This window comes from Schistocerca gregaria, chromosome 5 (genome assembly GCF_023897955.1).
Source record: "Schistocerca gregaria isolate iqSchGreg1 chromosome 5, iqSchGreg1.2, whole genome shotgun sequence".
In the NCBI taxonomy this organism is placed as follows: Eukaryota; Metazoa; Arthropoda; class Insecta; order Orthoptera; family Acrididae; genus Schistocerca; species Schistocerca gregaria.
In genome coordinates this window covers 413,639,941-413,656,354 of record NC_064924.1, presented here as the reverse complement: position 1 = coordinate 413,656,354, position 16,414 = coordinate 413,639,941, and the positions used below count along the sequence as shown (strand labels likewise).

The 16,414-nt window shown below is 44.2% G+C and overlaps 2 protein-coding genes across 6 annotated transcripts in view; one reads left to right on the top strand and one right to left on the bottom strand.

Moving 5' to 3' along the window:
• The window catches only part of LOC126272269 (mediator of RNA polymerase II transcription subunit 20), a 526,313-nt gene that overhangs the window by 476,966 nt on the left and 32,933 nt on the right, over positions 1-16,414 (bottom strand). The gene's annotated exons all lie outside the window — the stretch shown is intronic.
• LOC126272268 (facilitated trehalose transporter Tret1-2 homolog) overlaps positions 1-16,414 on the top strand; it is a 342,290-nt gene that overhangs the window by 314,004 nt on the left and 11,872 nt on the right. For all 4 annotated transcript variants that reach the window (XM_049975007.1, XM_049975010.1, XM_049975008.1 and 1 more), the window contains exon 3: positions 10,634-10,975. In XM_049975007.1, the coding sequence (XP_049830964.1) occupies positions 10,634-10,975 (342 nt within the window). The remainder of the gene's footprint in view (positions 1-10,633; positions 10,976-16,414) is intronic.

The window sequence follows — 16,414 nt, the reverse complement described above, 5'->3', positions numbered from 1 at the left end:
CTGACTTACCACTGCGCTAGCTTCCTCGGTCACAGAAATTTGGCAAACAACCGAAGGTATTGGACTATAATATTTTGATCAAAACCTGTAGGCCCTCATATTTTACATAAATAAGCAGAGCTCTCAGCATGAAGGTTGGTACTGCAGTGGTTTCCTAGGCGTGTTTTTGTTGGACATGGTATGGCATTCCTTTCAATGTCTGAACACAATCCGACCGGCAGTTTTAGATCTGCTTCGAATGGGGGTGCAGTTGGCATTTTCTATGTTAAGAAATAATTGTCAGAGTAAATGAAGCGACAGGAGACAAAAAAATATCCTGAGATCGACTGAGCATTGCATACCAGGCCTCTGAATTTAGAGTTTTAACGCTTATTGACTGGGCCACCTTACACTGCTAACCAGCTACATTAGTAAATGGCTAACACGATCCTAATTGCAGGATACATACTTAACGACTTACAGAAGCAACAAAAATTTAAATTAATATATTTCACATAATTATTGATCGAATTTAAAACCGAGAGAGGTGGTGCAGTGGTTAGCACACCGGACTCGCATTCTAGAAGGCGACGGTTCAAACCCGCGTCACGCCACCCTGACCTTGGTTTTCATGATTTTTCTAAATAGCTTGTGGCAAAATGCCAGAATGGTTCCTTTGAAAGGGCACAGTCGACTTCCTTCCCCGTCTTCCCCTAATGCGATGGAACCGATGACCTGTCTAGTCCCCTCCCCCGAATCAACCTACCAACCGCAGTGACAAATTTAAAATTATTTTATAATCTACATATGTTAACGGTTTAATGTAATAAAGACGAGTGTTAAAGTTAAAAAATATACGTATATATCAGACATGTAAATTATCCGGACTATAGTCATTCAGTATTTTACAACGAGAGTACTTGGCGACTTCCAATAGACTTTACATGTATTTTCAAACCTTTACGAAACTTGTTCTCGCTGATATCCCCCCCCCCCCCCCCCCCAACCCACAAAATGATAAGAAAAATGTTCATTGCTTACTACATATTCGCTGTTCGTGCAATAACACTTCAGTATTGTTTCTTCTTTACTGGACTGTATTCCCAACACTTTTTGCAGACAGTATTCACAATAGTTTGAATGTATTTTCAAAATTACATCACGGTACGAGACACAGTTTAGGAGATACGAGGTCATAGACATTCAGATAGCGAACAACTAGCTTTTGCTTAAAACGGAACGCAAATTACCCAGAATACACCATTCAAGTCTTTGATACTGAGAGCGTGACCTCAAAATAACTTTAAACAAAATGTCAAACCTTTTGCTAAATTATTCCTCGCTTACAATCTTAACGTCATGTATTGAACACATTAACTCATCTGTAATAATACTATTAGACGTTTGAAACTATTTTATACTTAGGAATTTGATTCTTCAAGGAAGTTTACTGGTATACTTAAATTTGTGACAAAGTCCCTCAGGAGGCCTGGGAGCATTGCATGAATAACTGAGAATGTCCTCATGAGCGCTTTAGGTCGCTAACACGAGTTAATAAAAAAGTTTTAACAACAACTGCACTCTGATATTAACAACCCAAAGCTGTCATAGGGGAGTGCTCAGTTAAACAAATAGATGCTATGAAAATGTTGAGCGCCACCCGTCTTGCGTGCACGAATTACACAACAGACACAGCACGGTTAACTAAGCGTGGCCTGAGTTGCATCTGAATGGCACTGCTGCCGGTAACTGAAACGCGGCGACGGCTCGCTCGGCGCAGAGGGACGACGGTCTGCAACAGGCGGCAGTAGAAGCTAGGTCCCCGCGGGTGCGACGCAAGGTGGGAGCAGTTGTGCGGCGTGGGGCGGAGTGCTGCGTTTAATTCCGTCCAATTAGAGCGCCGCCTGGCGCAGCGGCGCCTGACGGCTGCGCGTCTACGCTGCCACCAGCCGCCGGCCAATTAATTTGGCAGCATCGTCTGCCGCGAAGTCTGTGCGCTGGTCCTCGGCGGGAGAGGAAACCGATATAGCTGCTTCGTCCACACCACAATATGCGTCACTATAACGCGGTCACAATGACAGTTATGTCGGCGCACGAATTACGACCCATCGGCCTCGAAGTCGTCATGGTCTGCTTTAAATTACTTGCCGTCAGGCGCTTAAGATCAGAAGATTACACTGTCTGTAAGCAGTTACAACAGCGCTCCGATGCGATAGACTATCCTTTTTGCATCTCCTCCCACATCTCTCTGAATCTTTTACAGACAACACGTAACAAATCAGAAACTCGAGTATAATACATAACATAGAGCTCTGTAGTATCCCTAAGCAAGTAAAAAATCTGTCTTTGACTTTAATTGAACGGCTGAAATTTTCCTTTCCCAGAAACAAATTCATATTTATCAATTTATATGCCGAAAACTACTGAATATATATATATATATATATATATATATATATATATATATATATATATATTCGAAGATTATCAAACTCGCTTGGCGACGGTCTATTTCGTCGCTTTTCTCGAGACAGAACTAGGATCAGACGACCTAGAAAAGAACTCTATAAAAACAAAACATTATCACAAATTAGTTCAGGAAAAGACGGCTACAGTTGTGCGGTTTTCATTCATCCTGCATAAGTGTCCGCAGAACTGAAGCCGTCTTTTCCTAAATTAATTTGTGATAATGTTTTGTTTTTATAGAGTTCTTTTCTAGGTCCTCTGATCCTAGTTCTGTCTCGAGAACAGCGACGGAAAAGACATGCAAGTAAATTAAGGCTACTTGGATAATAGAAACACAAGACGACCCGAACGTTTAAAATTCTCAGAAAACGGATTTACAGAAAACACGAAAATTGAACAAGTTCGAAGAAAAAAAACTAAAGGTGAAAAATGGACAGAAGAAAGAACGAAAAAACGCAATGAATTAATGAAGAGGATTTGGAAAGAAAACAAAAGAGGAAAAGGAAGAAAGCTGAGATTGGTTCAAGTTCACACGCCCTCTTAAATGGGAATAATCAATGGCGATGATGATAACAATTATTACTATTATTATAAAAAACGCACGCACTTGTGTGTGTGTTTCGAACGAATATTACACCGAGGAACAGCAAAGAATTTTACACTGAGAAATCTTCAAAGCACTTCCTTTTAAGAGCACACAAACACATTTCCTGGTGAGCTGCCACTTTAGAATGGCATAATACGCCGAAATCAGAATCGTGAATAAATGCATTTAATGACAGTTCAGGCGGAATATGTTGTGCTTTCTAAAGTGCCGCATATTTCATAGACGACACAATTCTGACAGTGTGCAGCACGTGACAAATTGTAATGACTTAATCTGACTTCATAATGTGGAGGAAATAGTCTGCGGAAAAATCAGTGGTATCAGTAATTGAAAAAAATCTGTAACAATTGATAAATTAAAGCCTCTCATTTACTTACTACGTTTCTTCGTGTCGTAATTACTGATACACACACGGTGTATCTGAAATGAATGTAGAAAATGAGATGGGTGGCAGAATGGGTAGTAACAATCTTTTTTCATATGGCAACCCATATCCGCATACGGCGCTAGGCGCCGTTGAACAGCGTCGCGCCCCGGCAAGAGGGCAGGCACACAAAATTCCATTCGAGACGTCATGGTAGCAGGTCTGCAGGGCAACGTTTTCATTGTATTTTTTGTATCAAGGTACAGTTTTATGACCTTTATTTAAAAAGAGTTACAAAAAGTGCTCGAAATTACGCCGTCCTGCTTGAGGGCACTCGAGTGACTGTCACACTCTTTCAAACACTCCTGGTAAAGTGGAAATTGCATCGGAGGCTGCCATAATGCACGGTAGACAATAGATTTGAGGTGGCCGCAGAAGAACATGTCAATGGGCGCCAAGTCGGGAGAACTGCAGGCCATGCCACCGGTCCACTGCGCCCTATCCATTTCTTACCAAAGGTTTCATCCAAAAGCGTTTGCACTGCATGTGAGAAGTGTGCAGGTCATCATCGTTTTGGTACCACATTCGCTGTCGCATGTAGAGCGGGACATGTTCCAACAACTCTGGCACAGATTCTCGTAAAAAGGTTACGTATCTGTTTGCGTTCAGCCGCCGGGGGAACACGTATGGACCGAACAGATTTTTGCGTATCAAGCCGACCCAAATATTGTTGGTGACCACGAACAAAGGCGGCTTGCGGATTTTCCCGTGCCCATACCTCTAGATGGTGGCTGTTGAATATACACTCTCTTGTAAAGGATACCTCCTCCGTAAAAAGTACACGGTTGAATAGCACATATTTGCAAAAATTGCTGGCAGAATTCAATTTGATTTGGAAAATCGTCTTATATTAAGGACGTGAACGCTCTGAAGGTGCTAGTTGAGCAAATCATCATGATGACACAGACGCCAAATTGTTAAATGGCTTGCGCCCAATTCCCGTGCAACACGCTGCGAGCTTGTTGAGAGTGTGTTTTCCAGCAGTACTAACGCCTCCTCTTCAAGACCTGGTGTACCCACTGTGCTTTGACGAAGGAGAGCGCGAGGCCTTTGCACCTGTAACAAAATGAACACACCAGGGTTTGACGTAGACCTTAAATGCACATGTGTCATTACGAGAACGTGTCAGTGGAAAACGTACATCAAGTGAACCTGTCTCTCGTAGGCAACGGTGGATGGCAGTAAATGTGCGTGGGTTTGGCACTCGACAATTTGGAAACCGCTGGACGTACGAACGTGGGGCTGGGTGAGCATTTCTGTCTACCGTCCCTAAGCATATTTTATGTCTGCCCTTTCTTCCCAAGAATAGCGCTCCATTTCCTGTCCGCTCTACACTAACAAACACAAGTGTTGTCCCGCCTGGCATATCCGCAACTTTGTTGACTAAGCGTTTTCAAATAAATGTCATAAAACTTCGAGCCAACGTCTATTTTACCTTGATGTCACACAAATACATGCGAATCGTTGCTCTGCAGACCTGCTATTATGGCAGTTCGAGTGGCATGTTGTGTGCCTACCCTCTTGGCGGCGGCGCTGTTCAACCATGCCTGGCGCCGTGCGCTATGGGATGCGGACACGAGTTGCTATGTGAAATGTGCTTATGAACCACTCCACGAGCCCTCTCACCTTCTACATTCATTCAGATACACCCTGTATATATAAAAGGTGCGACGACCAATGATCCATTCTTTCAGTGTGGGCGCACATCAAGCCCAGTTTGCTGCGGGAACCCGAAACGGCGAGTGAGGGGTTCATGGATAGATGAAGCGATAAAAGACTTCCGGATAGAGTTTCTCTTGCTCGCACAGACCTCTAATTGTGTGTCTTGTTTGGTAGGTGTGTCAGAGCAATGGGTCGGAAATTCTAAATCGTCAGCTAACGCCAAATTCAAATCTGTTCTACACAAATCGAGATGCTTAATTTGTTTGAACGGTGTAACCATATTTCTGTTCTCTCGCGGGCCTAACATAACGCTCTTAACGGCACAATCTCGATAGGCGGCGTAAAAACAATTTCAGGAACAGCCCATGAAAGTGTGATAGAACGTTATTGTTTGCAATATGTATAAATGATCTGGCGGATTATGTAGCGAGCTCCAAGAGGCTGCTCGGAGATTATGATGCGGTTTTCTGTAAGAAGGTAGCAACGCCAGAAGACTGTAGCGATTTTCTGGAAGAACTGCGGAGGACTGATGAGTGGCAGTTAACCCTGAATGTAAATAAATGTTAGTACGCATAAATAGGTGAAGAAATCAACATGACAGTCAATTACACAAGTGGCGCCAAGCCTCTGGAAACTACCGTAAAATGTTTAGGAATAAGTATCGAGAAAGACCTTTGTAGAATGACCACATAAAACAAATAGTGGGAAAAGCAGATGCCATGCTGAGATTCATAGGAAGAATCCTAAGACAGCGTATTTCATCCACAAAAGAAGCGCCTTACAAGGAGCTCGTTCCTCCAATTTTTGAGTTTCTTCGCCAACCTGGGACCCTTACAGGTTGTAATAGAAGGGACACACAAGATCCAAAGAAGAGCGGAGCGTTTCATCACGCGATTGCTTAACTGTCGCGAGAGCGTCACAGATGCTCAACAAACTTTAGCGACAGACGCTACAAGAGAGGTGTTGGGTATCACGGGATATTTACTACTGCGTTTCCGCAGAAGCATGTTCTGGGAAGAACCGATCAATATATTACTGCCATCCACGGAATTAACACAACGAGACAATTCGAGAAAATGAAAAGGGAAAGGCGGGGGCGGGATGGGGAAGGATACCAGAAGTATTCTCCGCCGCTTACAGGACGGTGACTGGCGGAAAATATGTAGATGTAGACATACTGCGGAGTCAGGTTGTGCGCGCTGGTGAAATCAGCGGCAGCGAAAACAAGCCAGTGCGTGTGTCTGAGGCAGCCCCTGGAGGCGACGCGACCCGCATGCCAGCGCGAGATACGGAGCCCGTAATGAAATCCTCCGTCCCCACACCAGGGCCGCCCACCACCGCCTCCCTCCCTCACCGCCCCTCCCGCTGTCGCGGCCGGATGCAGGCCGTATCTGCGGCGGTCCCTGCTCCACTTTATCTCCGCCTGATGGCCAGCTTGATCTCTCCGCTCCCTCCGCCCCCCTTGCGCACCGCCTTATCCTCTATATATATATGTATACTTTATTTGCCACCCTCGCTGGTTCACAATCCGCGTTCCCCCCTTTTCCCCTCTCTGTCCTCATTCGTGGTGGCCATCAAAATTTATCTCCAGCTGCCTACACTTTCCAGGATACGACACACTTCTACGTTGTATCTTGTCCCGTCCTCACCCTGTCAACTACAGAAAGAAAAACGGAAAAAATGCGATCGAAAGAAGAGGTCTAAGTTAGGTAAAGGAAGTAAGGTGCGACAATATAAAAATTAGTTAAATGTAACACTATAAATAATGCCTGCAATGGTACTACAAATAACACTAAAACAGTATACACTTCTTCACAGCCAGTTCTCCAACGTGCAGTTCGTCAGTAGTAGTAAGAATTTAATATAAAACTAGGTAAAACATGGTTTCCACAGACAAGATGTCAACTACGAAATAGGTCGTTACCTATCGGCGGATCTACAGTTTAACGTGGACTATGGCTGCTTGGCAGTTCTCAGATATGGTTATAATTAAAGTGCAGCTGCTCACGGAAGTCCAGTATTGGCTGTAATTATTGTATGGCAGCAAAACTCGGTAGATATTCTAATGTGTAAATCGATTTACGCTGGAAAAAAATTTGCTCCATTTTTGGCCGCTAGGTGCAAATCTGGTGCTGTACAGCATCTCATCCACGTCTCCGTAGCTGATATTGAACAAACTGTGTAAGTGGGGGTTAACAATAAAATCAACGTTACGCGTTTGTCACTAGTTTATGATGATCTGACGTTTAACGCCCTTTTGAAAATGAAGCATGTCACTTGGGAAAACGGTTGCGTTATAACAACACTATGATCCAACTAGCTCTAGAGGGATATACATTACAGTCATCAACTGTGAGACTGCAGATTCCTCCAAATGATCATCGTCAATAATTTGTTCTCCTTCATTAGTTACATCAGTCTGCCAACGTTGGGGCAACTTTATGATTCCGTAAAGAAATCAAGTGGTTTTATGGCGAAGAATTTGCGAAGCCATGTTCGGAGCGCATTTCCATCCGCAAAATTTCCTTGAAGGTTGTTCGAAAAAGAGCAGAAATGGCGCGAAAAACTGAGGGTGCAAGATCAGGTGAACATGGTAGGAGCGGAATGACTCCCCAACCCAACCCCAACGTAGTGTTTCCTTTCAGTCCAGAATGCAGGCGTTCATTATCGTGGAATAGCATCACTTCACGCAATCTCCCTGGTCGTCTTTCTTGGACTGCGTCTGCAAGACGTCTCAACTGTTGACAATGAATGTCAACAGTAGTGGTTAAACCTTGGGGAAGTAACTTTCAGTACACTGCACCGCCGCTGTTCCACCCGATGCATAACATTATCTTTTGTGGATGTACGCACATCTTTGTACGGTTAGTTGCTGCTTTGTGTGGCTCAACATTCCCTTTCTTTCAGCATAAAGACATCATTTCTCGTTAACCATCACGATACAGGATAGAAATGATCATTGCTGTTCACGAGCTAACTGACGACGAGCAAGCAGAGAAGAACGTATGACCACCACCCGGTGATATTTGTGATTTTGGCTTAGACTATGCGGTAACCATACACCCAATTTTTGAATCTTCTCCACAGCATATAAATATCGCACTATGGTGGAATGAGGACTTTTATCTCATTTTCCAACTCTCGAGTAACCTGTCGTGGATCACTGTGGATAAATGCGTTTAACCGATGTTCGTCAAAAACCCAGAGGTCTTCCCTAACGTGGAGACTCACTGCTGTCACTGCTTCATACGAGAAAAAATGACAATCGATATATAAATCTATAGCAACCGGAATACCAACATGCAAAACAAAAATGGTACGAAGTTATGCACCAACCAAATAGATTAGCGCTGTGCACTTTGGATGGTGTACCCTGCTCATGTACTGGCTGTATCCTGATCGTAACAGGTTGCGGTCAAAACAGCAGCCGCACTGGACGTATCATGAACGTATCGAATAAGCATAAATCTGTCGATATTAGTCTACAAGAATTATTTAACGAGCACGACAGCAGGGCCGGTAAACAAAGCCGTGGGAAGAGAAAACCTCAGCAGAGGCGACGGGCGTATAGCAAGAGTCTGCAAACGGAACGCGCGACGGCGGCAGGTGGTGGCGCGCGCGCGCAGAGCCGCCTTAATCCCGCTGCCGCGGCCGACGTCATTATGGTAATCCCGCCCGCTGCGCCGCGCCGCCGGCGTCAGCACAGGCCGGAGCAGGTGCCGGCTAAAGCGCGACCTAGCGCTGCAGCACGGGCGCGCTCCTGCCCTTTAATAGTACCACGTGTCGATTCTGTCTGAACAAATCACTACACACCAAATGAAGTATGTCGGCCAGGTGAAGAACAATCAGCCAAGAAGGGAGGAAGTTCAGGCTCTAAGGTCTCGTCCACTGTCAATTACCAATACGGCACAGCCTCCGATATGGGGGAAGGACGGAGAAGGGCATGGACCGAAGAACGGAGAAGGACATGGACCGCGCACTTTCAAAGGAAACATCTCGGCATTACCCTTAAGTCATCTACGGAAAACACGGAGAATCTAAATCTCCATGACGGGGCGACGATTGGAACCGGAGGTCTTACGAAAACAATAAGGCATCTGGAAAGAATTGTGGCAGAATATTCGGAATGCTTTCCATAAATTATCCTACAGACGATCGAGCACGTATGCGCGATGTGCTTGATCATGCTTGCTTATCGTGCTTGCAGTTACGTGAGCGGCCGCCTTTACTGGCACTCATATTGCACTGCGGGTCACTTTAGGCTAGTCCGAATTAGTTGCCATTTCATAGCTAGCGGACTGGACTGCTCCGACCACCAGTACTCGAATGGGCAACGCCGCCTCCCACTTTGTTGTCATTTCTGCCGCTCAAAGCGGTAGCTAACTTAGCCGAACGCGAAAATTTCGTAAATTTGAAGTAAAAACGTAACTCCGGTGCTAATTAAAATTGCAAACATATTTCCGACACGCTTAGAAAGTCCAGATAGCTTTCTATCATGTGTTAATTTCAGTTTTCATGTGATTCTTTTAAGAGATAGATGCTTTCAACTTGATACTTCTGGCGAGTTAAATATTGACAAAATTCCAAAAAAATCAACTTGATACCTCCGTCGAGTGAAAGGCTGACCAAAAAAAAAAGGTTCCCGTAGCTCATACCCCCAAATATGGTATGTCTGCCAGGTTTACAACCCGATCCTGAAATTAAATTGACGTGATATTTCGGCGTTTCAGCTGGCTGCCGTCTTCACATGCCCAGCTGAGGTGTTGAGACATCAGGCCAGTCCACCCATACAGAGCACCGTAGGGAGGCAACACGCAAGTGTAGTAAAAACAAAATAATCGTGATACATCGAAACGTGTAAGGATATTATTGCAGGTGACTAGGAAAATCTAAAATACAAGGCACAACATTGTTAGCCAGCTTTTCTCATTCATTTCATATATAATTTGGGATTTAAAATGTGTAGAACAAATACAAGTGCATTCTGTCGGAAACAAAATTTTTGTTTTCATCTTAATAACCCACATCTTCGTAAGCAACTTTTTTTCAAAATAAACCTAGTGTAAAACAAAGAATTCACATTTTCAAGTAAATTTAAATCTGAAGCAATTTGCGGAAGAGTTTCACTTATGTTACGTTGCACGATTCTCTTCTTGCAGGATTTTTTCCCAACCGCAGCGATGTCGGTGATTTGATGTTTTACCGGATTACTGATATTCACTGTACACTCGTGAAATGGTCGTCCGGGAAAAATCCCCACTTCATCGCTACCTCGGAGAACTGTGCCCCATCGCTCGTGCGCCGACTATAACACCACGTTTAAACTCATTTAAATCTTGATAACCTGCCATTGTACCAACAGTGCCCGATCCGACAACTGCGCCAGACACTCGATATCTCTGTATTTGATTATGCATGCCTACACCAGTTTCTTTGGTGCTCCAGAGTATATAAGAGCGAACTGCTATAGAACGTGATGTTTGTGTTGGTGACAGGTGCTGGCGGCGCTGGCGGTGTCGCTGGGGCCGTTCGCGGCGGGCCTGGGCAAGGGCTACAGCTCTCCGGCGATCGCGTCGCTGGAGCAGCAGGGCGCGCTGTTCCCCGTGTCGGCGCAGCAGACGTCGTGGGTGGCGTCGCTGTCGCTGCTGGGCGCGCTGTGCGGCGGCCTGCTCGGCGGGCTCGCGATGCGCTTCGGCCGGCGCCGCCTCCTCCTCGCCACGGCGCTGCCGCTCTCCGCCTGCTGGGTCGCCACCGTCTTTGCCACTTCCGTCGAGATGATGTTTGCCACCGCCTTCTTCGGCGGCTTCTGCTACGCCATCGTGCTCGTCGTCACCCAGGTGCGTCGCCGGCACGGCTTCTGACCGCGCTCATTAGGGCTCCCGAAGCAGTTCTACATCTACATTTATACTCTTCAAGCCCCCCAACGGTGTGTGGCGCAGGGCACGTGCCACTGTCATTACCTCCCTTTCCTGTCCCACACGTGTATGGTTCGAGGGAAGAACGACTGTCTGAAAGCCTCCGTGCGCGCTCTCGAATCTCTCTAATTTTACATTCGTGATCTCCTCGGGAGGTATAAGTAGGGGGAAGCAATATATTCGATACCTCATCCAGAAACGCACCCTCTCGAAACCTGGACAGCAAGCTACACCGCGATGCAGAGCGCCTCTCTTGCAGAGTCTGCCACTTGAATTTGCTAAACATCTCCGTAACGCTATCACGCTTACCAAATAACCCTGTGACGAAACGCGCCGCCCAAATAACCCTGTGACGAAACGCGCCGCTCTTCTTTGGATCTTCTCTATCTCCTCTGTCAACCCGACCTGGTATGGATCCCACACTGACGAGCAATGCTCAAGTATAGGTCGAACGAGTGTTTTGTAAGCCAGCTCCTTTGTTGATGGACCACATTTTCTATGGACTCTCCCAATGAATCTCAACCCCGCATCCACCTTACCAACAATTAATTTTATATGATCGTTCCACTTCAAATTGTGCCCTACGATTACTCCCAGATATTTCACACAAATAACCAGTGTTTGTTCCGCTATCATATAATCATACAATAAAGGATCCTACTTTCTATGTATTGGCAATTCATTACATTTGTCTGTGTTACGCGTCAGTTGCCACTCCCTGCAACAAGTGCCTATCCGCTGCAGATCTTCCTGCATTTCGCTGCAATTTTCTAATGCTAACGCCGACCATTTCAGAGCCCTGGACCATGGTGCGATTCAACAGAAATTACGCTCATTTCATTCAGTCTTTTTACTCTAAGTTTGAACGGAATGAAACCAAATTTCAAAATGGATTTTTGTCCGAATTTTCGCAGCCAAATAAAGACAGGCAGATGGGCAAATGGGATATATATAGCTGCTACGTATGTGAATGAACTGTCAGAAAAGTCATCTTTTCAGCGCCTAGCTATTTTGCGCACAGCAGTTACATTCGTGAAGAAATTGACGAGTTCTTTCTTTCACGTCGAAAAAATAAATATCAAATTACAACATATACTGAAATTTCCCTCCGATTACAGACAGATTTGACGCGCCTCATTTGCTGTGCATGATTCCGAGCACAATTTCTCTCCTTTAAACAAATAATTTCACAAAATATTTGATTTTTTCAATTTTTTTTGTCAGCATGTCGGCGACGCCGAATCAAACGAACCGGCAACCATTCGTCCTGACCGGCTTTATAAAACTTCATCTTCTGTTAGTCGCTTTTGGTAAGGGCTCCATTCACATCAGCAACAATATAGTACAGGTCGGACGAATGTTCTGTAAGCAGTCTCCTTTCTAGTGTAACTTCATTTTCCCAGTATTCTAAGTCTGTCTGTATTCGAAGTCTGTCACCAGCTTTACCTACAACAAAGCTAGCGTAATCCTTCACATTCATTTAACTACACGTTCTTACGCCTACTCATTTCTGTGAGTTGAACGATTCCAACTGTGACTTGTTGGCATTGTAGTCGTGTATTGTTTTATGAAGTGTAAAGTTATACTTTTCCGTGCATTCGAAGTAAGTTTGCGCCACTATGAAATCTTATCAATATTTCATTTCATATCTGTGCCGCTGTTTTTTCACACAATACTTCGTTATAGATAACTGCATCCTCTGCAAAAAAAAATCTGGCCTTACTAAAATGTCGTCTACCACGTGATTAATACACAATGTGAACAACCAGAAGCCGGCCGCGGTGGCCAAGCGGTTCTAGGCGCTTTAGTCCGGAACCGCGCGACCGCTACGGTCGCAGGTTCGAATCCTGCCTCGGGCATGGATGTGTGTGATGGCCTTAGGTTAGTTAGCTTTAAGTAGTTCTAAGTTCTAGGGGACTGATGACCTCAGATGTAAAGTCCCATAGTGCTCAGAGCCATTTCTTGAACAACCAGAGCCCCACTGGACTTTATGGGAAACACCTGGAGTTACTTCTACTTCTATGGCTGACTCTCCCTGCAAGGTAACATGCTGCGTCCTCCTTACCAATAAATCCTGAGCCCAGTCACAAATTTCGCTTCTGTCCGCACACGATCCTACTCGTTGGCGCGGCAACGGGTGAAGTCACGCCATGCCGAAAGACGCTTCTGCATGTCTAAATGTGGAGATGATGTTTGATTTGCTTATCGTTTATCGCTGTCTAGCGCTGTGTACGACAAGGCATCCCAAAGAACAAGGGATCTTGTTCGCTGCTGGACGTTGGTAGTGGCGGACGCTCAGAACTATTTAAAACGGGGCCGTCTTCCGAGGTGACGGGCACTTTATCCTACTGTAAAAATATCATCCCTGGCATCTTTAGTAAGGTCTGTAAAATAAATTCAGTGTCCTGGGTACACAGTTACGATAACTTCTAATTACATCCGCCATCACTTAATTGCTATCAATTGCATGTATCTAGAATTCTGCTAACCCCATATCCACCGTGAAAATTAACCATGCAACGGTATGAGTCGACGCAGATAACATGCTGAGCTCAATTTGCCACTAATAAGAACAAATTTTCTTTTTCTTCAAGGACATGATCTCAAAATTCAATACTGTCAATTAATATTTGATTTGGTTAATTCAACTATTTTTATTTAAAAAAAATTACTAATTTCAGTTTTCTTTTAGTTTTGAAGCTGCTTAATTTCGTATATTATTTATAGATCACAATTAAATATCTAAGATCAAGAGTACAATCCAGATTTGAAGTAAGAGCGCACCTTAAGTTGAATTATTCATTAGAATTTGTAACGAAGTGTAGCGCATTTTCTAAGGTGAAATACACCTAACTAAACTGTTTCAGATATTTGTCAAGTAGTACTGACAAACGAGTTGTAAAGAGCCCTCGTGAAACGATAAAATCGTGAATCAAAACGCCAAAGTAAAACATTACTACTGCCATCGTTATTTCGTATATACGCGAATGCAACTGACAGGTATGTTTCGATGGTTCCTTGATAATGCAACTATATACCTCTTCGGCGCAGGCTTATAGAACAGATGTAGTTAAATGTCTCTAAAGACCTCGCAACCCGCGAGACTTTAAAAAAAAAAAAAAAAAAAAAAAAAAAAAAAAAAAAAAAAAAAGAGAGAGAGAGAGAGAGAGAGAGAGAGAGAGAGAAAGTTGGAGTCCTCCGAAAAAAATTAAAATCAGAGAAATGAACACAGATCTGAAAGTACGAATTCATAGCGGGAGAAGTTATTCAAAAACAAATGGAAGTGGAAGAAGCGCGTGGTATTACCGCTGCGGAATAGGAATCCTTTAACAAATATATATAAGAACAATTTTGGCTGCCTCCGTAGAGGTAATCAGATGTTCAGATGTATGTGCAATGTTATGGGACTCAACTGCTAAGGTCATCAGTCCCTAAGCTTACACACTACTTAACCTAAATTACCCTAAGGACAAACACACACACCCATGCCCGAGGGAGGACTCAAACCTCGGCCAGGACCAGCCGCACAGCGCCTTAGACCGCTAGGCTAATCCTGTGCGGCTGGTAATCGTTTGCGATGGTGTATGAGGCATCCTTCACAATCGTGATTCGATTCAGCCTGTAAACCATCATCGATTCGTTTGTGAAGATAGTCACAGAATTTTTTCGAGGCTGTTGTGACGTAAAAAGTCAAAACAACACACATCATTCCTGCAGACGTGCTAGTAACCAGTGTTGAAGAATCCAATAGTAGACGGCCCGTAGGAATCTGTGCTGGGCCTTTTGTTTCTACTACTCTGTAGAATGGCGCACCGTGCCAAAGCGGCTTTGAAGTTCCGCTCAGCATTGCTACGGCTTGGTTGCCTCCCGCTGTTGGTCTGTGTGTAAAGGGAACGCGCACCTGAGGCGACATACATATTCAGTACTTGCTCTCACTTGCTGTTTTGCTTGCTGGTTCTCTTTAAATTGCTGCCGCTATCGCGCTGATGCTCATTCTGTCTTGTGGCTTAAGACGGCTGGTACCCTCCAACTTATAGCAACAAAATAAAAAGACAATTATAGTTTTTAAAAGCACCAGGTTGCCAGATTCTGCTCAACATTCATGCTAGAAGCATATCATTAAATACTAAATATATGGGATGCGACGCCAAATTTCCGAACATTTAAATAATATGATGACGATCAACGAGATTATCGGCTTCCGATATACATTTGGCTGCAAACAACAGTTCAAGACAATCGAAACTTGCTGTACCATTATAACTGCTGATGATTTATTGATGTACCGATACAACTATTACACAAAGAATCGGTGCTGGTAATGGAAGAATAAAGAGAAAGTTCTCAATAACATGAAGTCGGTCTTTTGGAGGTGAATGCTAGTTGCCAATGACTTGTGACTACGGTCGCAGGTTCGAATCCTGCCTCGGGCATGGATGTGTGTGATGTCCATAGTTAGTTAGGTTTAAGTAGTTCTAAGTCTAGGGGACTGATGACCTCAGATGTTAAGTCCCATAGTGCTCAGATCCATTTGAACCATTTTTGAACAGACCAGCTGAATATACAACGTTAGAGAGTCGTTTACCTTAACGTTTTCGAGTGTTTCTATATCATCGAGTTTCACAAGCAATTCTGGCCTGAATGTGTTGTCGTTCGGTGTTTCCACGGTTTGGAAGTAGAAGGGCTGAGTCCAGAATTCGTACTCTTGCCGTTAATCAATGTTGTTGGCAACAAAGCAAACTAACAAAAAGACACAATATGCAAGCAAAATCGAAGAGATGCAATGGTGCGGAGAGAGGTGGGTTAAGGTACCGAGAAAACGGAGTATAGTTTTTATGTATTTTAGGACTCAATATTTTCTATTTATTGTAGAATTTTAAGATTTGTGTTAATAGTGCTTGCGATTTACAAGTCTATTATGTGTGTCCTATATTGGACCCAGTAATTGTTTTGATACAAAGGGCGCTTACTCTCTGTCAACAAACAAGACCTAGCTGTGCGCTCAGTGAAAATGACACCTGAGACCAATTGTGTAATTGCTGGAAGGAGAGAGAGGAGTCATCTAAAATTGATGTCTGTGCAAAAAGAAAAGTCGTCGTCAACTCAAAAATTGGTATAAACACAACAGCGCCAGCGTTTTGCTAGGTCTGGTCCTCTTGGAGGTGGTATGCTGTTGCCTTTCGCAAACCGTTGTACAAAGTATGGCGGAAGTACTTCGTACCAGTATCAACCAGTATAGCAGGATTGTCGCACAACCTCTGGAATACTGATTCTCTCAAAGAATACACCAGAGTTTCGCGTGACCTTTGTTCCAAACTTTCCATTTACGTCTGCCGCGCATCTGAGTTACACGTTAAAATG